Genomic DNA, 27,382 nt, shown 5'->3' on the forward strand with positions numbered 1-27,382 from the left:
GAAAGCAGTAGAGGATGGCTCAAAACCTTGGGACCATGTACCAACATGGGAGACCTGGAAGAAGTTCCTGGCTCCTGGCTTCAGATGGCTCAGCTCCGGCCATTACAGCCACTTGTGAACTAGTGGACAGGAGACCTTTCTCTCCTCCTCTCTGTTAAATCTTCCTTTCCAATGAAAATTAGATTGACATGGATTTGAATTCTTAGTGATTAGTTTTAGCTTTTATTTCTGCCACATGGAAGACACTGCTTTGTTTTTCCTCGTCTTTTCCTGAGCTGTGCTTCTTTTTATTTTAATAGCTTGTATTTATCTGGTGGAAAAAAAAAAAACAAAAGATGAGCAGATCAGTTCATTTAATTCAAAAGTCTGAAATGCAGAACATATTTTAAGTTATTATTTAAAAATGCAGCACAAGGAAATTTAGTGATGCAGCTTTTGATCTTAATATAAAAATATTCTTTAGTCAGATAAAATCTCATTTTTAAAAGTAGAGATTGAAACAGTATCAGAAGAATATCTTAATCTCTTAAAATATGTGTTTTTAAAAGCTGTTTCTACATAAGAACCTTCATTCAAATGTTAAGCTGAAGATCATGGGATTTTATTTTTGTAAGATTTACATACATTTCATTTAATTATTTGTAAGTTCTTAATCTGTACTAAGTTGAGTTCTGAAATTTGGTCATGAGATTTACATACACCTTAATATATCCAATGTAAATAGGGCACCATGTAACATTTGCATTGTTTTAGTTGTAACTAGATGAAATCTTCCACATTAGTTTATAATTATATGAAGTCTTTATTAGTATTTTTTCACCATTAGAATGAAGGTGAAATGGTGAAAGAATAATGATACCTTTTTCTGTATGCCAGCCTTTCACAATATAAAAATTTGGGAGTGACCTTTTCACTGTCAGAAGTCAAAATTTAAATGTGTATTTGCCCATCTCCTTTAAGGAGATTCCAGCATTTGAAATTTCATGGTTACAGAATGTATCAATTGAAGGATGAAATCATTGTTAAATATTGTATTTCCTTTTAAGAAAATTTATTCTCCCTTGGGAGCTTGTACGCGGTACCTGTATACCTCTCCACCACTGACTGCCATTACCTTAGAGCAAGTTAAAGGGAATAATAAGAGCATTGCTAAGGGGGGAAAGTAGCAGCAATGGACACAGAGTAGGCCATATATGGGAGCCAGTGTTGTGACAGTGAGTTAGGCCACCAGCTGAAATACCAGCATCCCACATGGATATTGGTTGGAGTCCTGGCTCCCTCACTTATGATCTAGCTCCCTGCTGATGTGCCCAGGAAAGCAGCAGCAGATATCCCAGGCTTTAGGGCCTCTGTACTCCCATGGGAAATCCAGAAGTTCCTGTCTTCAGCCTTGGTCAATCCTGACTGTTGGTGGACATTTGAGAAGTGAACCAGCAGATAGAGGATTCTGCTGTCTCTCCCTTTCTGTGTAACTCTGCTTTGCAAATAAAACAAATAAATCTTTTTAAAAGAAGGAAAGGGGCCCGGTGTGATGGCGCAGTGGTTAAGGTCCTCGCCTTGCATGCCCCGGGATCCCATATGGGCACTGGTTCTAATCCCGGCGGCCCCGCTTTCCATCCAGCTCCCTGCCTGTGGCCCAGGAAAGCAGTCCAGGACAGCCCAAAGCTTTGGGACCCTGCACCAGCGTGGGAGACCTGGAAGAAGTTGCTGGCTCCTGGCTTGGGATCGGCATAGCATCAGCCATTGCGCTCACTTGAGGAGTGAATCATCGGACGGAAGATCTTCCTCTCTGTCTCTCCTTCTCTCTGTATATCCGCCTTTCCAATAAAAATAAAATAAATCTTAAAAAAAAAGGAAAGATAAATTTATTTTGGTCTAAAAAGTTTGATACACACACATAGTTCTTTATATTGTGTATTTTCCAAGAACGTTTTGAAGAGTTAATTTGTATGTACAGGTCAGGGGATTCTGACATTTGCTTGTTTGGGGTCATATTTTCTCTTATCCGTGGTGTGCATCCTGATAGCATTCTGTTGATGAACTAAATGCTCAAAAACTAACTTAGCTTTGGCGACAGAGTGACAGAAGGCTGGGTAGCTCGATTCTATCAGCAGAGCCTGACAAGATGGACAAATGATTGCTGCCAAGGCCATCCTTGGTTTACCTGTCTTCTTGTCCAAATTGCAATGCCACTGGGTGTTGCTTCCAAGGATAAGAGATGTTTTATTGTTTAGCAGCTCATTGTAATATTGGTATTTCAAGGAAACTTTTTTTTTTAATATTTTCCTCTTTTTTAAAGATTTATTTATTTTTATTGGAAAGTCAGGTTTACAGAGAGGAGGAGAGACAGAGAAGAAGATCTTCCCTCCACTGATTCATTCCCCAAGTGACTGCAACAGCTAGAGCTCAGCCGATCTGAAGCCAGGAGCCTCTTCCAGGTCTCCCACACGGGTGCAGGATCCCAAGGCTTTGGGCCATTCTCGACTACTTTCCCAGGCCACAAGCAGGGAGCTGGATGGGTAGCAGGGCCACTGGGATTAGAACTGGTGCCCATATGGGATCCCAGGCGTGCAAGGCGAGGACTTTAACCACTACACTGTCGCGCCAGGCCCAAGGAAACTTTTAATAACAGGTCAGGACCATCCTATACAGTTGTTCATCTTGTGGACTGCATATAAGCTACAAGGCACAATGGAGTTTCCATTATGCAGTGTACAAGCCCTGAAGGTACTTTGAATATATAATTATAGTATGAAAGAAAGAGGCCTTGGTTGTGTTGGCTGATGTGAGAAAGCAGATTGGGAAGAGCATAATGAGGAAGCAAAGCAGTGTTGAACAAGAAACAGAATTCACTGTAGCAGCAGCAGCATGTAATACTCTCCCAGTGCCTCACCTGAAGCTCGCTGGTCTCCCTGTGCTAATGCTATCTTTTGATCCCTGATGGATTCTAGAGTCCAAACAATGACAAACCCCTTAGCAATCTGTTTCACATCTATTGTCATTACAATAGAGTTACTTTGATTCAATGTTATAAGATTTAATTTATGTTTTGTGAACCTGTGGTATCTTTTATAGAGACATAATTTTCGCAAATTACCTTTGTCTTTTATGGTTTTCCATTGATTTTGTCTTTTTCTGTTTCACTTTTCTTTCTTTTCTTGTATCATTCCCCCTGAGAAAGGGGGAGACAGCTGAGGCACAAGGTTGAGGAAATCAGAAGATTTTATGTGAAGGAGAAAGCCCAGAGGGAAAAAGAAAAAGAAAGGGGAGACACGGAAGAGGGATAGTTAGAAAGGAATGAGACAGAGAAAAAAGCCAAAAGCAGAAGAGGAAAAAAAAAGCATGGAGGGAGAGAGAACTTAATTTGGGTCTTCAAATCATGTTCTAACCACTTTGTAACAATTGTTTTTGTTGTTTCCCATGGAACTCACTGTTGGATTTCACAAACCCATTCCTATGTAGGGACTTCCCTCCCTTTTTCTTACTAGCTTGGGTCTCACAAGCAGGAATGGATCTGGCTTCCTAGGATTCTAACGGATTTCATCTGCAATATGTCATAGGTGGAAAACAAAGAAGGGGCAGAGGGTAGGATGGAAACTGATGTTTCTTAAATGATTTTCCCTTCTTCTCATGGATATCTTTTGTCTCATTTCTTTCCATTTTGGAAAAAAATACTATAAGATTGTAGATAATTCTATCTTTTGAATCAGTGTAAATAAATCACAAAAGACCAAATGGCCTAGAAAAATAAAAAAATAAAATAAGTCAAGAAAGGAGAGATGGACTCAGATCTCAAGGGACAAGTTTAACCTACATCCTGCCTTTGAAGTGCATAGCCTAGTCATAAAAATGCTGCATTCGAAGCATCACTTTATCCAAACCTGAGGCAGAAAGGAGAAAGAGTAATTCTCACAAACGGCTCAGAGGTTTGAAAGAGGAGTCAAGAACATGGTCTCCACCTAGAATCATTCTGGAACTGGGTGAACTTCAATCAGATGTCCTTAATAGCATTAAGGGTTAATTTTATTGTTGGAGGAAGCAGTTATCATTCTGGCTTCTGTCTAGAATAGAAAGCAGAATTACAGTCTTATTTTTCACTCAGACTAAGTTTAATGGATTTGGTGATTAAAATTAGACTAACCTTTGTTTTTCTTGGAGGTCAAATACAGTAAGGGTGAGAGTGTGAAAAGGGAAAAGTGATTTACAGGAGAGTGAAAAGGGGGACAGAAATGGTAATCAGGGGAAAAATTGCAAAACTGTACAAGCCTAAGTAAGAAAACAAATGGGAAGACATGGAAGAAAAAAAGTGGAAAGATGTGAGAAAATACATGAAAGAAAGCAAAGGGGGAAAATAATTAATACTTTGTGGAAAACTGTGTGCCAATTTTGTGATATTACATGCTCACCGCGGAATTTCGCTGCTAACTCCTGATTTCCTTGGCTCCATTTTCAATTCACCTGCCAGAGACTGGCTAACAAGACTACAAACAGCAGCTGTAGGATCCCAACTGCCAGGCTGAGACAGCTCATTGCGTTTCCTCAACTCCCCACCCAGTCATACAGACACACATTTTATAGTTGAAAGCTAGGGAGATTAAATGACAAGTCCACAAGCAGGAAGTACAGGGAGAACTGAAACCTAGACTTTTGACTCAGTATTTAGGAGCTGATTTCTTCATCTTTTCCTTCCAGTGTTCCTCTGCTCCCGATCCTGAGCTTGTTTCATGCATCCTTCTTCACACGTGCTGTCTGCTGAACTGCCACTTCCTCCTGTCCCCATAGGTAGTCAGTTACTCTTGTTGACTAGGTTATCATGTCCTTGTTTTTTCTGACTTGGTTCTGCTTCTGACCTGGTTCTAGACTCTGGTACCCTTCACCTGCACCTGTGGTTGGTCTTCCTATCTCTACCCCTCTTCCAGACGTCCCTAATTTGATCATTTCTTTGTTTTTAAGATATTCTTGTTTAGCTACCTGATAGTTATATCCAAACTTTATAGAATGATCCCTCATTTCCATAATCTGGCTCTTGCCTTGCTTTTTAGCTGTATCTTTTCCTACTCTAACTGAACATTCCTATCTCTCATTTTGCTCTGTGCCCTTTCCTAACTCAAAACTTTTTCCTTCATAGAATTTATCATGATTTGCTTTCCTGAGCTAAAATGGATTTTTTTATTAAGGTAGACATAATGTCCTGATTAATGATATTTGCACACACATCTTAAAGGCAAGTACCATGTCCTATTAGTTTCTTTGTCCTTCTTCCAGAGCCTTCCACAGTGCCTCCTTTGTAATAGACATCACATGCTTGGTTCATTGAATAAAATGAATTTGTGCCAGAAGACAGGTGAAAGAATTAATCACATAAAGGATAAAGAAAACAACATCAAAACCCTACATTAATTTCAAATTGCCATAAATAAATAGAGTGCCTCTGAATGTGACAATTATATGAAACATTATTATAAGGCTGTCACTAGAATTTATCCTTCCTTTAGCAAATGAAAGGAAAAAAATTGCCTGTACTAGATATTTCTGAAATGTCTCCAAATTTAATTTGATTTCTTTATGAGATAGAAATTGTCAATCAAGTATCCATAAAGGTTGCAAAGGAGATTTTGTATTTTTTTTTATAATTTCTGTATAATATTCTTAAGTTAAATACTATAGATTGGAATATATGCCAAATCATATTACAGTGCAGTTTGTTTGGTACATTAGACCATTGAATCTTGAGAAAAGACTCAAAGACAAATCCATTTGCATAGAAACCCATACTATAATCATTTTTGATAGATGTGACTCTTACAAACTGATTTAAAAATGTATACATATTCTGGCTTGCTGAAAAATTATTTGTTTCCTCCACTTAGGCCAATTAAATGTTCTGTTTCCTTCAACATTTTGAGCACTGTGACCAAAGTCTGTTCTATCTCCCAGATTGGAAGTATCAGAAATGGATCAGCAGCTACCATAGAGAGAAATCTCTGTAGGTGCCAGTAAGACAACCTGCACCTCAAAATATGTTGTTAAAATTTTTAGACTTGGGAATGTATAATGAAAAAAAAATTTACAATTCTTCCCCTGACTCCATCCCAAATGAGCACCTTATTAAATACTATTACCTAACAGTGAAGCAGAGGCAGAGGCTAAAGAGACAGAAGCTAGATGATTTTAGATTTACTGAAAATTTAGTTATTATCCATGCCCCTTACAAGTTAGCAAGGAAAGGAGGCCCTAATTTTAGCTGTAATTTTGGATTCCACCCCAACAATTAGCCGTGGAGTGATTCATGCCTTAGGAGTTAGGCTTAAGGAACTAGAAAAACAAACTCTACCAGTTAAGGAGAGAGACAGAGGAAGAGAAATCTGGAGTATGGCCTTATCACTTAAAGGAGATCTGGGCTGGGCTTTGAAAAAGTTTCTCCAGTCCATAGCTGTCAGAATAGGGCAAAGTCTGGAAAGGGAATTCATTAAAAGTCTTGGATGCCTTTGCTCTTATCTATGCTACTATTCCAGGAATCAGACATGACTACTAGATACCAAGGATCACAACAAAACATGTAGTGGAATTTGTTCCATACCTGAAGTGGCTGAATCAGTTCTTACATTCCTGTGAAAATAAACAGTGCGTTTCAAAAATCTGCCTGTTTCCATAAGTGTTTAGAAAAGAATTACTACATATGAGATAACCAGTCATTCTCTAAATGCCTTGCGAAGAGTAATGAAACACATTTAACAAGCCTAGGCTGTTTTTGATTATGATATTAAAATAAAATGACCTAAACTTTTATAACGTTTATAGGCAGCTCTCTCTTAGGTGAGCTCTCTCTTAGGTGAGAGCTGCCTATCCAATCTGAAGAAGTCATACAAGTGAATTGTGTGTAATAACACACCATGCATTTTTGTTGTATCTCTCACTAGTTATTCAGTAAGGCTACTGGCATCCTCAACTCTTCCCTGCTCTCCTGCTGCCATAGAAGCTGAGGGAAGCTGACTGCTGCTACTCAGCGGCTCAAGTGAATAGGGTCAGTCGTGCTGCATGTATCAGGTCTCACAGAAACCCAGGAGTACATTCCGGAATTAATAGGTAAGGGAAAGTTCCAACCTCTGCTAGCTTCTTTCCTGCTATTTTCCGTAACTGTGCTGGGGATGACAACAGTTGGTAATTTTGTAGGTAAAAAATAACATTTATTTACATTTATTTATTTATACAATATTATATATCTTACACAAATAACTGTAAACAAACTATTTACATAAATAAATAAATTACAAGTGGTTTTTTGGATGAGAGACTGGCAGTGAGCTTTTCAGATTATTCTACCTTTGAATAAAGCAGATCACTTTTTATACCCCTGATTTTTAAAAATTAATAGCAATAATTGAAATACTTTTTAATCTTGTGGGCATGCTAAGACAAGGTAAGGTCAGTTATTCTTCTTGATCACATGTTCAATAAATATTTTGGAAGTACTGATGCTTGAGTGAAACTAAGAATGCAGTAAGAATATTGTCTTCTAGAAATATAGCTATTATCTTCCCAGATAAATGTACAAAGATTCTTATAATCTTTTACATTTCAATCAATTAATTGAATTCATTATCTTCATTCTATTTAAAAGGGAGAAAGACATTGAGACAGGAATTTTCAATCTGCTGGTTCTCCAATGCTTAAAATGGCCAGTGCTTGGCCAGGTACAAAGTAGGATATAGAAATCCATGCAGGTCTTTCACATGGGTATCAGGGAGCTACGGATGTGAGAGCCTTCGCTGCCTCCTAGGGTGTACATTAGCTGCATTGAAAATGGAGGAGTTGGGACTCATACCGGGTACTCTGATATGCGATTTATAAAAATAAATGAAAATTAACGCTTGTTGTTATACCCTTTAAAGGGTAGAATCATGGCAGTATTATTGTCAAGGAATGAGAGGAATATAAACATTTTATGAAGTAAATCATTCTTTTCTAAAAGACCTAAAGTGACAGCAGAGAAAAGCTTAAGTCTCCATTATCTTTCACAGATCTAGATTAATGTGGCTCAATTTACATTTTAAGGACCCATGAAGCTGAGGACAGAATATCCAACAAGGTCATTGTTCAACTTTCTTTTCAGTGTTCCAAAGTACACAGTTATAAAAGGTCATTGAAATTCATGGTGTCAGAGAAAAAGAACTATATATAGAACTTACTCATCAACTTCATAGTCCTGACTAAATCCTACGAACGTCCTGCAATATACTCTTGGTGAATTCCATTCAGCCCTTATACTACTACATTTTTCATTCATAATTAACATTCTCACATTAGACCCTAGCTAGTAATTCTGTTCCTGAAGCAAATAGGCAATAAAATGGAATCTGTGCCTCATTAAATTGATTGGGCTTAAGAGGATTACTTAGAACCAAATTTGTCTTTTAGTGTTTTGCGTCTATTTCTCCCCAGAAGAATCAGCAGATTAGTGGCCCAGCAAGCTGAAGCAGTGCCGGATCAGAGCCTTCAAGATTTTTGAGATTTGCTAAATTTTAAGATCTTTTAACCTTTACAATTTTTAAATTTGTACTGTTTGAAGGATTTTTTCCTCTCACCATTTCTAGTAGTGATTTTATTTTTAATATTTCATTAAGCAATGAAGAACCTGAGGACACACATTTGCCAAGTGGTTTAAGCTGTTATTTAAAACATCTGCATACCACATGGGAGTGGTTGATTTAATTCCTGGCTTTTTGACTCCTGCGTTAAACTGCCTACTGATGGAGACTCCAAGAGGCAGAGGTGATGGATCTAAGAACTGGGTTACTTGGGCCCAGTGCAGTAGTCTAGCGGCGAAAGTCCTCGCCTTGCACGCACGAGGATCCCATATAGACACTGGTTCTATCCCAGCAGCCCCTCTCCTCATCCAGCTCCCTACTTTTGGTCTGGGACCCTGCGCCCATATGGGAGAACCAGGAGAGGCTCCACCTCCTGAATTTGGATAGGCACAGCTCCAGTCATTGCAGCTGCTTGGGGAGTAAATCAGTGGAGGCAAGATCTTCCTCTCTGTCTCTCCTCCTTTCTATATATCTAATTTTCCAATAAAAATAAAATAAATCTTTAGGGGCCTGGTACAGTACCCTAGAAGCTAACGTCCTCACCTTGCACGTGCCAGGATCCTATATGGGCACCAGTTCTAATCCTAGCAGTTCTGTTTCCCATTCAGCTCCCTGCTTGTAGCCTGGGAAAGCAGCAGAGGCAAAGCCTTGGGACCCTGCACCTATGTGGGAGACCTGGAAGAGGCTCCTGGCTCCTGGCTTGGGATCGGCTGAGCTCTGGCTGTTGCGGTCACTTGGGGAATGAATCAGCGGAGGGAAGATCTTCCTCTCTGTCTCTCCTCCTCTCTGTATATCTGACTTTCCAATAATAAATAAATAAATCTTTAGTAAAAATAAGTAAATCTTATTTAAATTTATGCTGATCCAAAGCCAGGATCCAGGAACTTCTTCCGGGTATCCCACACGTGGGTGCAGGGTCCCAAGGCTTTGGCCCATCCTCGACTGCTTTCCCAGGCCACAAGCAGGGAGCTGGATGGGAAGTGGAGCAGCCGGGATTAGAACTGGCACCCATATGGGATCCCAGGCGTGCTCAAGGCAAGGACTTTAGCCGCTAGGCCATGGTGCCAGGTCCATATTCATACAATTTTTAAATTATGTACTATTTGCTTAATCCTGTAAATCTACAATGTAGCAAAATGGATTTATTAAATTTAAAATTTTAAAAGATCATTAGATTTTAATCCAATAGTTTAGAGCATTCATTACAAAAGGGCAAGGGACAAAGCTGAAATGATTTATAGTTTACTTTGTGAAATGTTGATTTGTTGTGTTTATGAAGTATTAGATAAATGGGGACAATGATTTTGAGACATAATCAAATACAAAAGAGTAACGCATCAGACCTGATCAATTATGATTTAGGACAAATTTTGATTGTTCTAAATAAGTCTGATTTAAAGCTTGGTCTAAAAGCCATACCCATTTTCTAGCCCCCTGCAACTTTTATTATTCCTCCCCTCTATTGTTGACCAATGGCTTTTACTTCTCACTCCCCTCCTTGCTCTTCCTTCCTTTCTTCCTTCTTTTAACAAAATCTTTGTCCTTCCTGATCTTTTAACGTATTGGACTCGACAGTTAGTATCACGGAAACAGGTCAGTGGTTCCCACTAAGAAATAACAGTTTCTGGGGAAAATATTTCAGTTACTCTGTGCCTTCCATGGGAAGTGGGAACTTTTCTGATGGCAGCAAGTTAAATTCCCTCATCAAACTATATATTTTTCTTTTCCCTTTTTGAGTTCCTAGTTATATAGGATGGATTTCTGGCAGAAGGTTTCCTTAAGTTGAGTTGATGGTTCATCCTGTGAGTTTTAGAGGGAATACCTTATTTTCTTTAATCATAAGACAAGCTTTCATAGGAGAAAAATTCTTGGTAAACCCTGCTTTGTACAGAGGACTGGCTTCTCGTAAGGCAGTGGACTTACACATGAGCATGTGTTAGAATCAGCTGGAGGTCTAGTAAACGCAGTGTGCTGCACACTGTCCTCAGAGCTTATCGTTCAGTAAGACAGGGTGGGGCCTGAGAATTCACGACTCTAACAGGTAAGTTCCCAGGTGCCACTACAGCTGGCGGGCTGGCAGCCACATGTTAAGTATAGGACCCCTAGGTAGCAAATGATAGATATATACATATTTGAAAGGCAGATTTTACAGAGAGGAGAGATAGAGATCTTCCATCTTTCTCTGTGTCTCTCTTTCTCTCTGTATATCTGCCTTTCCAATGGAAAAATATTTTTTAAAAAAACCTTAAAAATAAAAATAAAAAAAAAAAGATCCAGGGCTGAGCATGGACCTATTAGGGAAATTGTGGGCATCCCTCTGGTATCTCTGTTATGCTGCAGCTCCCACCAGTGAACATGGGAACAAGCGCTGGGCGTGGGCTCAGCTGGACAGGCAGTGTCACCCGCTGGCATGAGTGTGGGTTGTATAGTGGGTCGATTCAGCTGGGCTAGGCTCCAATATTTATTGATGTGTACAAGAACTGAATGGGATGCATGATGGACTGGACAAGTCTGCTGCACATACTGCTATGTGCAGGAACAGGGACTGGTGGGAATTATTGGGGTCACTCTGGCTAGGCTGCCGTTCCCACTGGTGTTCATGAGGCCTGAGTGTGGTAGGCAGGGTTAGGCTGGGCCACAACATCCACTGGCTTGCGTATGAGGGGGCACAGAACTGACCAGGTAACTGCAACCACCAGTGTATCTGCAGACTGACATGAGTCAAGTCTGGGGTTACCTCTGGTGAGGTTTCATTGGAGGTCCTTCGCTATTAACCGGACCACTGGACTCAGAACTCCAACCACAGGGAAAATCACAGGATCTGTGGTCTCACCATGGAGTGCATGTGTCAGAACTGGGTCTCCTTGGTTACTGAGGCCTGTGCAGTGGATGGCATACCCAGATGCACATAGGGGGGTATGAAAACCAGTTAATTGAGGCCTACTAGACATCTGTCTAGTACCATGGAGGGCAGAACAAATTAGACAGCTCTCTCTTTGGGCTCTCTGATATGGGATGTGGATGTCTCATGCAGCAGTTTAAGTGGCTGTACTGCAGAACTCTGCTCCTATTATAAATTTGTAACAAAAGAATTTCTTTATTAATAATAATGCTGGATCTCATTTGAATTAAATATTATTTCAAAGGCTAAAAGAAAACTAACATTATGAAGATTTTTCTGTGATCAAAAAATATAAAAATTTGGGGCCAATGCTGTACTCTAGTAGGTTAAACCCATAACTATGATGCTGGCATCCCACATGGGCCCCAGTTCAAGTCCTGGCTGCTTCATTTCCTATTGAGCTTCCTGCCAATGCACCTGGCAAAGCAGCAGCAGATGGCCCAAATCCTGGGGCTGCTGCACCCACATGGAAGAGTCAGAAGCTCCTGGATCCTGGTCCAACTGCCCGGCTCCAGCCACTGTGGCCATTTGGGGAGTGAGCCAGTGGATGGAAGATCTCTGTCTCTTTTCTCCCTGTAACTCTGTCTTTAAAACAAAAATAAATGAATCTTTAAGAATATATAAAAAATTATCAATTATGCTTACAATATCATTTTTCCTGTTCTATGTTTCTATAGTGATACAAAATTTCTTAATTTTATACTAAGCTTGCTGTATTTTTTCTGCTAAGTTTGTAAGACTTCAGTACCTATTGTCACAAGTAAGATTAATCTAGTGTTTTCTTCCTTTTTTGTCTTTGCCTGGGAAAAACATTAGGAACAAAAGATAGTATTTTTCCTGTATTTCCATATTTTGTTATTTTTTTCTATTGTGGTTAAGTATTGTAGCCCAGTCTGGCATGTATTTCCATGTTTTAAAGAAAACATTAAATAAAATAGAGACAATTATTATAGTATCTCAAAACTGCGAAAGTCAGAATCACTTTATTTTCTTTAACGAGAACTCTGACGAATTTTCTCAACTTCTCAGTTTCAATTTTGCCAGTTTTGTGTCTTTACATTTTTGTTAAAATTGTTTAAGATTTCCAAGATGTGAAAGCAGAGCTGTACAGAGAGAGAGGTAGAAGAAGAAAAAGAGCTTCTATCCCAAATCCCTGTGATGACAGTGGAAGAGTTCTTTCTTCTTCTACCCCTCTCTCTGTAAAAGAAAATATCTCCATAATCACGCTAGAAATAATTGCCTCAATTTCAAAATGTCAAAGATATGAATCTATGACATTTCCTAAGCACACAATAGCTATCCTCATGGGCACACAGCCCAGAATGCCGATTGAGTCGTGTGAGTTTAATGTGAGAATAAAATTTAGCTAAGGTAGAACCAAAAATTGGATAAGTGCAAGTTGACTTTTATAATATATCATCCTGGCACACCGCCATCTATGAGACGGGGCTAATGCCCCAGTTGCGGTGACTTTAAAGTATGCATCCATTTACATTACTTCACTCTTAGAATCCTCTTAGCACATTCCTGCCTCACATACCTGGAGCTGACAGACTTGAGAACCCGGTTTTTAAAATCAGCTATCTTCTCCGAAGAGGTTTTATGATACACTTCTTTGGATGTGTTTGCTTCACTTTCTAGAGGAGTCAAAGTAGTTTGGAAACACCTTTCGCCTTGGAAAGTCAGTGTTATGTTTGAGATGGTGACACGTTTTGGGGATACTCTGCACTCATTTTTACTTTTTGTATCACGCAGACACCCAGGCTTCAGAACATTTTCTGTTTTATCCTTTGGAAACAGCAAAGAGCAGAGAGTCAGGTGCGAGAAGAGCATCACACAGAAATAGATTACGTATGGAGCAGCATCTAACCCATATTTTTTGAGTGCCTACCAATGCACAAGTACAACAAAGAGGGAGCAAGTCTTAGTGTTGGCTACATGGCCACTGGGTACAGTTCAGAGTCACTCGAGGCAGATGGTCTGCCGCCTCACACACTGCTTTCCAAAGCCCACGTTGTCATGTACACCCAGTGCCATTTCACACAAGGCAATTAGCACTTGGAATGTTTCCTTAGAGTGGGTCCTCTCTCCCAGTAGTTGGAGAAGTGAATACTCTAATCCTTCAACAACAATCCCAAGTATGTCATGTCTGTTATTTAAGTGTATCACAACATTGTAGATATAGGCAATGGTAAAAAGCAACTTATTGTCAAGATACATTTAACAGTTTCATGGGGAATTCATCTTTTATTTGGGAGTAGAAATACATACTCCAATGTTTCTTCACTTCTTGGTATGCTGGTCTGCCTTATACAATTCCTTTAGATGAATATAGGTATATACATGTTTAGTTATATATCTAGGTCTCCAATGTGGGTGGCAAAAACTCAAGTGATTGAGTCATCATCTATTGCCTCCCAGGCACATTAGCGGAAAGCTGGATCAAAAGCCAAATAACTAGGATACAAACCAGTACTCTGACATGGGGTGTGGGCATTCCAAGCAGCCATTTAACCTGATAGAGCACAGGGCTTGCTGTACCAAGCAGGGTCTCTTGAGTCCAACTCTGAAGTTCTCTGTCATGCCCTTTCTGATACTCCAGCAGTGCTCTCTGATACTGGGTAAGTCCAGTGATGAGATTGGTCACTACATATCTCAGGAGTCATCTTCTAACTCCTTTATACCATGCTTTAGAGATTGGACCTCAGTGTTTAAATTATTCAGGAGCTGGGGTTTGGCCTGTGCCCCGTGCCAGAATATCTGGATTATCTGCCTCTGGCTCCTACTCCAGCTTCCTGCCAGTGTGAGGGCTCATTTGATTGGGTTCCTGCTAACCATAGGGGGATGAGATTTACATTCTGAGCTTCTGGCTTTGAGCTTGCTCAGCCCTTGCCAGTGTGGCAGTTTGGGGAGTGAACTAGCAGGTGGGAGTAGACTTTCTCACTTTCACTCTGCCTTTTAAATAAAACTTTAAAAATTTATTAGATTATTCTGAGTATATTTTGTAATATTTGGACAACCAGTGTCAACCCACCACAAAGCATCCCTTGGTTATTGCTCTAGTTCTTGATCATCAAAGATGGAAAGTCTTCTGGATCACTTACCTTTTCCTCTTGCTTGGCCTTGATGATGTCATCATTTTCAAATACCACCATGACCCCTGAGCAGCTTGTGACCTCAGTGTGGTCTGTGAGCTCCGTGACCTCCGTTACAATTCTTATCTCAGGGACATCGGGGGTCTCATTTTCTGGAACATCGGTGACATCGGTGATATCAGTGACAACGGTGAGTTCGGAGAAATCTATGCTCTCCACAACGTGCACGACATCTGCATACGGGTACACACGTTGGCTCGCCACAGCGGAGAATGCCGCAATGTCCATGATGTCCACGGAGTCTGTGACTCCTGTGCTGGTGGTGATTTCTGAGACACTCGAGACCTCTGACACCTTGCAAGCCTTGGCTTTCTCCTGATTCAAGAGGGAGATGAGGTCTGTCCACTGAGAAAATAAGGCGTCCTGCTTGTCCGCAGGGGCACAGAGCTGCAGGTAGTAGGCTCGGCCACTCACCAGCTTGACTTTGAGGCGCATATTCTCAGCGTCATGCACAGAAAGAGTCACAAACTGCAGAGGGATAAACCTGCAAAAAATGCAAAGGTAGGAACGTTTAAGGGCCTCGCCTTGAACGCGCCGGGATCCCATATGGGTGCCGGTTCTAATTCTGGCAGCCCCACTTCCCCTCCAGCTCCCTGCCTGTGGCCTGGGAAAGCAGTCGAGGACGGCCCAAGACTTTGGGACCCTACACCTGTGTGGGAGACCCAGAGGAGACTCCTGGCTCCAGATTGATGCAGCTCCAGCCATTGTGGCCACTTGGGAAGTGACTAATCGGGTGGAAGATCTTCCTCTCTGTCTTTCCTCTCTGTGTATCTGCCTTTCCAATAAAAAATAAAAATAAATTTTTAAATAAATGCAAAGGTAGCACCACCAGGAGAACTATTTGGAGGCCAGTAAAAGGGCCTTTGTATTGAATTTTGTACTAACAAAGTGAGACTCGGGGCAACAGTTGTCTTCTAGGTTGGTCTAGGTAGGGGCATTTGAGAGCTGTTTGACCTTTATCATATATTTAAAGGCTGGTGTATTGAAACATCAGAATGTCAACGTTTTAAAAATATCTATCTTTCTATTTATCTATCCATCCATCCAGGCTGGGGGAAGAGAGAGAGAGAGAGAGAGAGAGAGAGAGAGAGAGAGAGCACAGAGAGAGGGAGCACTTTTATCTGCTTGTTCACTCTCTCACTGGCTGCCCGGGCTGGGGCAGATCAGGTTGAAGCCGGGAGCCAGGAGTCTCCCTCAGAGTGGCAGCAGCCAAGTACTTGGGCCATCTTCCATTGCTTTCACAGGCTCATTAGTAAGAGATTGGAAGCAGAGCAACTGGGATTCACTATGCCACAACCCTGGTGCCCCACGTAGTGGCTTTTTTTTTTTTAAAGATTTATTTTTAAAATTTTTATTGGAAAGGCAGCTGTACAGAGAGGAGGAGAGACAGAGAGGGAACTCCTCTTTCTGTTGATTCATTCTCCAAGTGGCCACAACAGCTGGAGCTGAGCCAATTTGAAGCCAGGAGTCCGGAGTCCGGAGTCTGGTCTCCCACACTGGTGCAGGGTCCCAAGGCTTTGGGCTGTCCTCGACTGCTTTCCCAGGCCACATGCAGGGAACTGGAAGGGAAGCAGGGCCCCAGGATTAGAACCGGTGCCCATATGGTCTCCTGGTGTGTGCTAGAGGAGGACCTTAGCTGCTAGGCTACAATGCCGGGTCCCCACATAGTGTCTTAAACCACAGTGCTAAATGCCTGTGATCTTGAGTGGCAGGGCTCTAGTCTTGCTGTACCCCACCATACCATCCCTACTGCGAAATGTTATCCACCCATGCACTTTCTTTTCTTTTTCAGTTTTCTAATGCTGTACTTTTATTTCACTTCATAATCACAGATTTAAGACCCCATTGGGTTAGGAGCTCAACAAATAGTAAGTAGAAAAAAAATGCCCTACTGTTCTTCAAGAGTGTAGACAAAGGTTGTAAACAATAATTAAATATTAAAATGTCAATCTTGCTCATATGGATTATGTATATATATATTTGTATTCTGTGTGCTAGTTACCACAGATCAGGGAGAACCTATGATATTTATATTTTTGGGACTGGCTTATTTTGCTAAGAACACTTGTTTCCAATTGCAGACATTTTGTTGCAGATGACAGTATTTCATTCTTTTCTAATGGCTGAGTAGTATTCATGGTGGATATATACCACATTTTCTTTATCCAGTCATCCATCAGTGGGCGTCAGGGTTGATTTCATGTCTTAGCTATTGTAAGCTGAATTGTAATAAAGGTGGGTGTACAAATAACTGTCACACACTTATTTCATTTAGTTTAGGTAAATTCCCAGGGATGCAATGGCTGAATCATACTGTAGGTCTATTTTCAGGTTTCTCTTTGTAACACACCTGGTAAGCACCAGTTTCTCTGTCGAAGGACATGTCAGGAGGCTTTCAAACAGGGATTCTGAGCCATCTGTATCTTTTTGGGCAGCAGGTGTCAGATGTGCCAGCAGCATCACATTGGGGGTCTTCTTGGTGGAACCGGAAGAACAGATGCCCACGGTCACCCAGTTGGCTCGGTTATGAAGGTAAATGGATTCACCTCTCCTGCTGACCTGAGGGTAGAGAACAGTGCCTGTTAGATTTTTATCAGTGTCTACGCATCAGTTTGGCTTACCTGAGCAGTGTGACAAAGGACAGGAAATAAAGGAAAAATGAATCATAATGGATTTGTTTCATATTCTTACAGATTTCTGCAATAATATAGTATAAACAGTTCCTGACCTGTTGGAGCCTTCCATATATGGCAAACATGATTTAACTAACAGTTATTGTATGAAGTGTTCCCAAGTACAAAATCAGGATGCTATGGGAGTGTGTAAAAGGGGAAGGATTTAACTTACAGTGGGGATGTAAGAGATAAAAATACCGGTAAAAATCTAATTCATAGCTCTCGGAAGCTACACGCATTTATACACAAGGTGTTTTTAACAAGATACAGATGGGGCCAGCACTGTGGTGCAGTGGATTAAGCTGCCGCCTCATCAACTACAGGGTTGGCATTCCCATATAAGGACCACGTGGAGTCTGAGCTGCTCCACTTTGACACAGCCCCCTGCTAATTTCCTGGAAAAGCAGCAGAAGATCACTCAAACAGTTGGGCCTCTGATGCCCAACAGAGAGGGAGAAGCAGAAGGAGCGGGATCTTCTGCTGATTCACTCCCCAAATGGCCACAGCCAGATTAGATCAGGCCAAAGCCAGGAAGTAGGAGCTTCTTCTGGGTTTCCAATATGACTAAAGGGATCCAAGTACTTGAACTATCCTCCACTGCTTCCCAGTGGGTGAGAAGTGGAGCAACTGAAACTTGAATTGGCACCTATTTGAGATGCCTATGTGGTCATGAGCTGCTTAACCCACTGTGCCACAGCACTGGCCCTGATAGAAAGTTTAATTTTTAACATTGGCTATTTAAAGATTTACTTATTTTATTTTAAAGTCAGATATACAGAGAGAAAGAGAGACAGAGAGGAAGATCTTCTGCCCACTGATTCACTCCCCAAGTGGCTGCAACGGCTGGAGCTGAGCCGATCTGAAGCCAGGAGCCCAGAGCCTCTTCTAGGTCTCTCACGTGGGTGTAGGGTCCCAAGCTTTGGGCCGTCCTCTCCCAGCCACAAGCAGGGACTGGACAGGAAGTGGGGCTGCCAGGATTAGAATTGGCACCCATATGGGATCCCAGTGCATTCAAAGCAAGGACTTTAGCCACTAGGCTACCATGCTGGGCCCAACGCTGACTATTCAATAGCTCTGATCTATAAACTCCTTGAACACTTACCAATAGGCTGAGTTCATCAAACCCCTGGTTATGTGGTCTTAGAAGGCTCCCCTGAAGAAGACCTTTAGCTGACATATGAACAATGTTGGAGGTATACTGGTTGGGTAGACAGGAGAAGTTTCAGAGCTGGCACCATGGCTTGATGGGCTAAGCTTCTGCCTTCAGTGCTAATATCCCATATGAGTACTGGTTTGTTTCCTGGATGCTCCACTTCTGGTCAAGCTCCCTGTTTATTGTTTGGTAAAACAGTAAAGGATGACTCAAGTCCGTGGGCACCTGCACTCATGTGAGAGACCTGGCAGAAGCTACTGGCACCTGGCTTTGGATCAGCTCAGCTCTGGTCATTGAGGCCATTTGGGGAATGAATCAGCGGGTGGAAGTGTTCTCTCTTTCTCTTCATTTCTATTACTCTGCCTTTCAAATAAAAAGAAATTAAATCCTTAAAAAAAAAGATAGAAACATTTTTCAGGCGGTGGACCAGCATGTGTAAGATCCCTAATATCCAAGTATTTTAGGCAATCAAATATCTGTCAGCTGGAAGGAGAGACTAGAAAATGGGCATATGGGAATGAGAGCGAAGCCAGCAAAAGCTACATTTTGATTTCTTATCTATTAAAAAAATCACAAGCATAGATATTCAAAAAGAGGTTGTGATACACATTCTTAATTACTTACACCAAGCCTTCCTTCCTGTCACAGAGTCCCGTAGGGTGTAGAGTGACCCTGTTCAAGGGTTAAATTCTGATTAACCAAAAAGGAGATGATTCCAGTTCCTGCTTTCTTCCCCTCCAGTGACTGATTTCAGCAGGGCATGTGACCCACGCCTGACCAGTGAGCCCTAGGCAGAACCTCCTGGTGGCCCCGGCACAGGTTTCTCAGGAGGTCATCCTGGCCAACCTTAGAGAGGGACAGCAGGATGAGCTGTGTCTCACGTATGTGAGACAGCTGTCCTTGTCATGTGCGCATGTGATGCCTTGAAAGTGACAGAACAAAATGAGAGGACTTGGGTTCTTCCAGGAGACAGCTGGTTCTCTGGAGGCGCTTTCTATTTGAGGTAATTGTCTTTTGCATTTAAGCCAATTGAGTCAGGAATCTTGGTAGTTTGCAGCTGAAGATTACAAATGTACTAATTGGGATTGGTTATTTTTTCTTTATTTGGCAGGGATATAAGGAGGGACACACACACATACACACATACACACAGCTTCCCATCCAGTGATTCGCACCCCTCCTCCCCCCAAATGCCTGCAATATAGCCAGGAACTCATTCTGAGTCTCCCATGTGGGAGGCAGGGCCCCAATCCTTTGAGCTATCATCCACTGCCTCCAGGGTCTATGTTAGTAGGCAGTTGGAGTCAGGAGCCGGAGGTGGAATCCAAACAGATACTCTGGCATGCAAGATATGCATCCTGACTTCTTAGCTGCTAGGCTAAGCACCTGCCCTGGTTGTGCCTCTTGAAGGATAGGACTTTGAAAATTATGATAGGGGCTCTGTCTGGTGTGTAGACTGCTTGCTATCTATACCAGTGTAGGGTACATGCTATGTAGTTTCATTAGAGTAGACAAAACAAAATCTGAAAATAGCGTAAGAACAAGAGTTTTTTTTTTTTTTTTAAAAAAAAGTCCCAGAGAGAAGTTTGTAGCAGGTTAACTTCTTCATGTCATGACTTGTCACAAGTGTCCTGGGGCATCACTGTAGCTTGATCTCCTTCTGTAGGCTTCACCTGCTTCTGGTGGCATCCTGCAGGTGGAGAGGTCACAGCAGCGCTCAGGTATCCATGCAGAGAGCAGATGAGGGTGAAGTTTACCTTTCGAAGTGTCTGTTGTACTCACCCACCCCCCGTCCGTCACCTATCCAAGGGATCAGCAGTGTAGACTCCCGAACATGTTGGAGTTAGAGCGAATAGATTTGTTTGGTGCTGGACACTGTGATGCTCTTTCTGTCAACTTTAGAGGTGTGGCCCATCCCGTTAGTCTCATTTTCCCATTTCTTTGTCTAAATATTTAAATGTTGAATGTCTAGAGGAAACTAGGCACTGCTTTAAGATGCATTGCAGTGGCTTCACTCATCCCCAACCTCATCTGACATTCATCTTTAATCTTCAGAACTGAGAGAGAGGATCCATTACAGTCCCTAGCTCATCACAGATGTTATTCCTTAAAATGTTTTCAGGTCTAAGAAAGAAGTTGCATTAATGCTTTCCTGTGACAGGATATTTTCAAAAATTACTTAATGTAGTTTTGGGATCATTACAGTAGAACAATGATGATGGTAGAGTTAGAAAAGAATTCATAAAAGTTTGTTGCGAACTTTCACAATGAATGTCTCTTTAATGTTATGATTATTTCAGGCTGTTTAAAATTGCAAAAACTATTTAATGATATCACATGTTCTTGCATCACATTTCAAACGATTCTTGGATGGATGTTTAGCAGAGTGGTTACAGTACCTGAGACTCCTGGCATCTCATGTCAGAATAGCTGTGTTCCATAGCTGACTCTACTCCACACTCCAGCTTCTGCTAACCCAGACCTTGGCCAGCAACCGTGGTGGACTATGAGGTTCAGTCCCTGCCAACCACATGAGAGACCAGGATTGAGCTCCTAGTTGCTGGTTTTGGCCCTGGTCCAGTCCTGGCTATTGTCATTTTTAGAATGAATCAACCAGTAGGAACTCTGTCTATGTCTGTCTCTCTCTGATTCTCTACTTCTCAAGTAAATTAGTATATAAACAAACAAGCAAAAAAACCAGGTTGTTAATAAAAACCTCCACATTGCTTCCTCCCCAACCTTCTCCATGGTTTTTGAGAAAATTAGTTACTGAAGTTATTGAAACTTAATTCAATTCTTGAAGTGTTACTTACTTGAATAAAATTGCTCTCTAACATGGGAGGAGACACAAAAGGGGCATACTCTCCTTTGTCCAACATATTTTGAAGATTTCCTGGATCACAAAGGGCATCTTGCTCATTAACTGACTTTCTGTTGTTCTTCTTCATTGTGCTTACATTCAAATATCAAAAAATAAAGGGGATAGAAGCATAATTAATGGATACATAGAAAATTTACCTTATAATTGTTTCAATGATTCATTAATTCAGCAAATTTTATCAACATTGTAATATGTTTGGCCCAGTAGAGTCATCTAAATGGGATCTACAAGTTCTCCACTCATGTGTACTTCACACTCTTTGGGAACACTATAGTAAGCGGTCAATAGTAGCAGATTGGGGCCATAAGGAATAAAAGAGATGCATATGATAAAAGTAACTGGAGGAAAGCTGGCAGACACTCCCTGGGGAGGTCAGGGAAGGCTTCTCCAGATCTCATAACATATACTGCCCTGCCTCCAGCTTTGGCTTTTCTTTTAATCTCCCTAATCAATAGCACTAATACTATTTCTATTATGTAGGATTCTGAAATCCATTTTTACACTATGTTTTGCATATTTTTCCACATGTATGTGACAGTTCAATACAGAATTTTCATACTGTCAAAACGCCCGCCCTTGTGGGACTCCTGGGTTGAGTTTCTGATTCCTGCCTTTGCTCCCTCCCTACCCTATTCGTTATTATTATTACTATTATTATTTTATGATACAGTTCTATAGGCCCTGGGGTTTCTTCCCCCTTCAAACCTCCCCCCCCCACCGCCAAGTTCCCCTATATTATTACTATAGTATAGTTCTTCATAAACAGTCATATGTCCATCATTGGGTGCATGGACAATGGCAGAGAGTCAGGCATCCTATTGTCAAGATATAGTTAAGAGTTTCATTGGGAGTCCATTTTTGTAAGCAAAGTATTAAACATTGGAACATTGTTTATTAAAATATTATTAGACATTTTATAAACACTTTATAAGCATCAATTAAACACTTAATAAACATTGTTTATTAAAACATTTTATAGACCATGCCATGTAGTTCAGATTTGAGAGAAAATGATGCACCCGAACTTACACAGCTCCAAAGTTCCTAAACTAAGATTCAGACCCTCAGACACTGACTGGAGAAGTCCATGCTGTCGTCTGATGCTCAGCCCTGTGCCAAGTGCTTTAACATAGGGGTGTGAAAGATGCCAGTCCGGACAGAGGTCAGGAAAGGTCAACGTGATGAAGGGGGTGGGGAGAGAGAAGCAGGAGCAAAAGAATATAGAAAGTGCCCTTTCTCTTTGCTTTTCTTCTACTTCTTTCCCAAATTAGTCCTTAATGGATTAGGTGGCCCAGAAAGATGTAGCAAGCTGCACTGTGAGAAGTGGGGAGGCATACCTCAGAACCCGAAGAAGGAAGACTAGTTACAGTTTTTTGGGGGGTCGCATACCAGTCCACATGTTGCCTCTTGAAATCAAGAAAAGTTGGTCACTGCAAGCATCTGCTTTGGTAATGCTGACTGCCCAGAGAGGGAGAGGAAAAGCTTGGGAAGTAAAGAGAAGAGTGAGAGAGAAAGGAAGAGAGGAAAGCACACGTGAGAATGTGCCCACGGAGCTCCAGCTGCTCTCATCCACACATTCAGCATTAACTCTTACCTCAACTCAGGGCTGGGCCACAACCCGCTGTTGGAGACGAGGTTTTAAACTCACTTCAGTTTGGGCTTCCTCCTTTTCATGATGAAGTCTTCCATGAAAGAAGCAAAAAGAGTTCATACAGATTGAACAGGATTTAGCTCCCAAAATGCATGCCGTTGTTTAAACTCCAGACTCTTATGTTGATGGTTAATGTATTAGGGGTGAAGGTGGCGGCCCAGTGCGAGGTCTTTAGGCCACTGGGGATTTGTCTTTGCAAGACAGTTCATGCAAGAGAGTTGGTTATTTAAATTGGGGCTAGTTACTCTAGCTCTGCTTCCTTGCAGCCTAGGATCATCCTCCAAAAATAGTCTACTTGTAGAGGCTTCCACAAGTGAGCTGCCTGCTAGGAACCTCCAAAGTGTAAGAGAAAACAGATCTTTTCATTGCTGAGCTAACTCCTCTCAGGTATAAGAAAGGAATCTCAACTTTAATTCTTAACTCATATTTCAATTGTTATGTCCATGTGTGAAAAGAGTTGTTAAAAAAAAGTGGTGGGTGCAGTGTAGTCAGTGAGAGCTGCTCCTGTCCGTGTTGTTTATGTCCTCATTGTGATCTTAAGGCTCAGGCTGCCAAACTGTCATCCTGGAGTCCCGAGGCAGTGAGCATCTTTGATCATGTTGCAAAGGAAGTGTTACTGGCTGTACTACTATGTGTGTGTCTAATTACCACTTGAAATGTGCTCCTTATCATTGCCTGGAAAGCTTTGCCAGTGCCTTTTCATAAGACTAAGAAAGTTCCACACAAAATTTGCAGAATAGGTGTCAGAGATTTGGTAGAAGGTCCCGGAGAAAAGAGTATACTTATAAAGAAGGAAGAGAACAACAGACAGACAGACATTGGAGGTGAAATTCTAAGTCATAAGAAAGTACTCAGTTGTATAGTTAACAGTATCTTTTCCTTCTTAATGGTACATAACATAGTTGCAGATTTTAAAGTTGATAGATTGGAGATTTGAGGGAATACAGCAGTCCACTCTTGTTCATTTCAAAGCAAAAACGTCCACATCAGAAGGTTAATTGGTCAGAGGCATACAGTTTGGAGATTCATGCTCTGAGATGGTGTGGTCTGTTAGTTTGGGCAGCTGATAGGGCCAAAGGATTCTGAGGGATGGCCACAGGGCAAGCAAGCGGGTAGAGAGAAGCCAAGTGGAATTCACTTAAGTAGCAAAGTCTCTCATGAGAGCTCCCTTCCAAGGGCAAGGTCCCAGGAACCTAAGGAATGTCCACTTGCTTTACCTCCTACATACACTTAGATTAAGTCTCCATTCTTAATCCATCAACCATAAACATAAGATATTGAGGACCAAGCCTCCAGTACATGGACTTTGGGGCAAAATCTAACTCATTATCCAAACCCTAACAGGAGGCATATTTAGACTTCATAGATACTTGAGTTCCTTGCTTATCTGTGGATGCTCTGTGGCCACCAGGACTAGGGTATGCTCTCCCCTGCTCCCTTCCCCTAACGTGACCTTGGGAAACTCGGACAGAAGAGCGACTGAGGAAGGCACTGAGCAGGTGATATTCCCAGAGGAGCAGGTGTGGCTGTGCGCTGTGAGGAGAAAGGAATGAGAGCAAAGGGGCTAAGAGGGACTTACAGCCACAACTAGGTCTGCAGCAAAGGTGAGGTCAGCTAAGGAGCGGAGGATTCAGTAGGTTCTTCGACCATCTCTGCTGTGATGTTTGTTTCTAAATATTTGACTTGGAATTATTTTTGACACTTTTGGATTTTGTGTAGAACTTGTAAATATGTGCTGAATTCTGCCTAGTTTTGCTGTAACTGATTTGATGTGATCTGTGCACTGGGTACTGTTCTTCAACCTGGTTAACTAATTGAGATGGCACTGTTCTTGAGACAGGTGAATAGTTTTGAGAAAAGAATTTTGGATAAACACACACACACACACACACACACTGCCACCACCACTAGCTTATACTGTGCTATGGTTTGTATTAAACCATTAGGTTATCTACTAAATAACTATTACTAGGCTCATTTTCACTACTTGGACACAATATTAAAGTTTCTGTATATGTCTATGTTTCTTGGATCCCTACCACCTATTTTGGAGCCGTGGCTCCTATCTTTGGCCTAGCCCAGTCCTGGCCATTGTGGACATTTGGAAATTGAAATATTGGATAGAAGATCTCTGTTTCTGTCTCTCTGCCTTTCAAACAAATGAAAAAATATGTATGCATAAAAAAGTTTTGAAATTTATACCTTTTTAAAAAAAATGATTTATTTTATTTTTGTTGGAAAGTCAGATATACAGAGAGGAGAAACAGAGGGGAAGATCTTCTGCCCACTGATTCACTCCCCAAGTGGCTGCAATGGCCAGAGCAATGCCAATCTGAAGCCAGGAGCCAGGAGTCTCTTCCGTGTCTCCCACACAGGTGCAGGTCCCAAAGCTTTGGGCTGTCCTTGACTGCTTTCCCAGGCCACAGGCAGGGAGCTGGACAGACAGTGAGGCTGCCAGGATTAAAACCGGTGCCTATGTGGGATCCAGCATGTGCAGGGAGAGGACTTTAGCTACTAGGCTACTGTGTTGGGCCCATTCAAGTCTTTGTTTTTTTAAAAATATTTTTCTGTGAATTTTTTTGTTAAATTTTTATTTTGATTTTTTGAATTTTATGGTACAATTTTGTAGTGAATTTTTGAAGGTTGAGAACAGTACATAAAAGGAGGTTGCTTACGTTGTGATGCTGGCAGGCTGTAATTATTTTCCTAGGAATTCATACAGTAATTTGGAATTGTTTGATGGCTGTTGATGGGAAGAGGAGTGCGTGCATGTCTGAGGAGGCAGCACTGATGTGTTTGGCTGGCTTTCTGAATGTCTCATCCGAAGGAGTGTCTAAAGATGCCCCTAAAATGTACTGTATTTAAAATGGCTGCAGGTCTGGGTCTCCAACCAAGGGCCAGCTACTCTTATCCTGGTCTCTCACATGAGGAGCAAGGGCCCAGGTCCTCCGGCCGTTTCCCCTGCCCAACCAGATGCATTAACAGGAAGCAGGATCATGTATGATCTTCAATTTTTTTAATCTGTAATTACATGATAGTCATTACAATGTATCATTTAACTATTACTGTTGAAGCTATTTAGTGCTTTGAGATTATCTAGATAATTTTTTCTATGATTCTTAATATACTAACAAACATATATTTAGGAAAATTCAGAATTCTAGCTTGAACCTTTGAGAAGGCCTCTCCACATTCAGGATCTTCTCTGTTCAATTTAAGTAATTAAAAATCGCCATTTTGGGCCCAGCACAGTAGCCTAGTGTCTGAAGTCCTTGCCTTGTAAATGCCGGGATCCCACATGGACACCGGTTCTAATCCTGGTGGCCCCACTTCCCAACTAACTCCCTGCCTGTGGCCTGAGAAAGCAGTTGAGGATGGCTCAGGGCCTTGGACCCTGTACCTGTATGGGAGACATGGAAGAGACTCCTGGCTCCTGGCTCCAGATTGGCACAGCTTTGGCCACTGCAGCTGCTTGGGGAGTGAATCAACGGACAGAGGCACTTCCTCTCTGTCTCTCCTCCTCCCTGTATAGCTGCCTTTCCAATAAAAATGATATAAATCTTTAAAAACTGTCATCTTCCTACAATTTATTAAATTCTCACTTATTGAAGAAAATTGGGGCAACAGTTTGAAAAACCAGGATTTAAACATAATCCATAAAATATGTTTTTATTTCAAACTCAAACTGTCAATGAGCTTATGATTAAGAAAAAAAATTCAGATTATTAAATGTGTGAGCTTTCCTGGTATGTGGTTGAGGAATAAGAAATGAAACGAAAAGGAGAAGAGGAAGAGGGGAAGGCAATAGATATTCTGCCCTCAAATGTTCAAAAGTAATTGAATTGCCCATCTCCAGCTGCCTGAGTTCATGGCCAAGTTTCAGTAACTAGACAGCCACTTACTTAGAGGAGAGGCTGCAGTGGCTCTCTGGGAGTCTCCTGGGTGCCGGCTAGGATCACAGCCTCCACACAGCGCGTCTCCACATTTCTTCAGCGGGTTGTGTTTCTGTCTTCCGGGCAGGCAACTAACCGTGTGCTAGAAGAAGTCCAGGCCAGGCTGCTGTGGGCATTGTTGGATTGCTCCTGCATCACAATGCCGTGACATAGTCTGCAAATGTCAGTGTAGCAGTAGCTAACCATGAAAGGCATCATCCAGCACAAGTCAGAATTACTTTATATCATGTATTATTCAGCTGATAATACATTATTTAATCCCCCTGTATCCTAATTTTCACTGATTTAATGTGCTTAAGGTACTTTGAACCTCTGTGAAGAAAAAAAAAAAAACCAGTATTCTTTGAGGTAATTGCCTAGTCAGAGTTGAAGGGTGGATGTTTCGCTTTCCTATTTGTCTTTATCCCTCGAGCATCCAGTGGCT

General features: G+C 41.5%; 1 protein-coding gene across 3 annotated transcripts; it reads right to left on the reverse strand.

The window, feature by feature from the left end:
• Positions 1-208: 208 nt before the first annotated feature.
• Positions 209-27,053, reverse strand: FAM71D (family with sequence similarity 71 member D). 3 transcript variants are annotated; one of them, XM_040975635.1, is made up of 9 exons: positions 26,908-27,053; positions 22,949-23,036; positions 21,287-21,425; positions 16,996-17,204; positions 14,595-15,129; positions 13,031-13,278; positions 6,581-6,609; positions 3,098-3,172; positions 209-310 (listed from the first exon to the last, which is right to left on the reverse strand). In XM_040975635.1, the coding sequence occupies exons 3-8, from the start codon at positions 21,419-21,421 to the stop codon at positions 3,141-3,143; spliced, it is 1,188 nt and encodes a 395-aa protein (XP_040831569.1). In that variant the 5' UTR covers positions 21,422-21,425; positions 22,949-23,036; positions 26,908-27,053; the 3' UTR covers positions 209-310; positions 3,098-3,140. The 3 variants fall into 3 exon arrangements, with proteins under 3 accessions (XP_040831569.1, XP_040831567.1, XP_040831568.1); XM_040975633.1 differs by having other exon boundaries at positions 3,098-3,191; XM_040975634.1 differs by lacking the exons at positions 209-310; positions 3,098-3,172 and adding an exon at positions 3,199-4,266.
• Between the last annotated feature and the right edge of the window lie 329 nt (positions 27,054-27,382).

The sequence above is a fragment of the Ochotona curzoniae genome, unplaced genomic scaffold (genome assembly GCF_017591425.1).
Source record: "Ochotona curzoniae isolate NIBS_2020 unplaced genomic scaffold, NIBS_Ocur_1.0 contig_2688, whole genome shotgun sequence".
NCBI classification, from domain to species: domain Eukaryota; kingdom Metazoa; phylum Chordata; class Mammalia; order Lagomorpha; family Ochotonidae; genus Ochotona; species Ochotona curzoniae.

Bases quoted from the DNA above. Each gene is read 5' to 3' on its own strand.
- FAM71D (XM_040975633.1), bottom strand. From the start codon at position 21,421: ATGAAGAAGAACAACAGAAAGTCAGTTAATGAGCAAGATGCCCTTTGT. The intron at 15,130-16,995 runs GTGTGTTACAAA...CATTTTTTGCAG, and splicing joins GAGAAACTGGTGCTTACCAG to GTTTATCCCTCTGCAGTTTG. The intron at 6,610-13,030 runs GTATGTGAGGCA...TTATTTTCACAG, and splicing joins CTCAAGTCTGTCAGCTCCAG to GAATGTAAGAACTGATTCAG.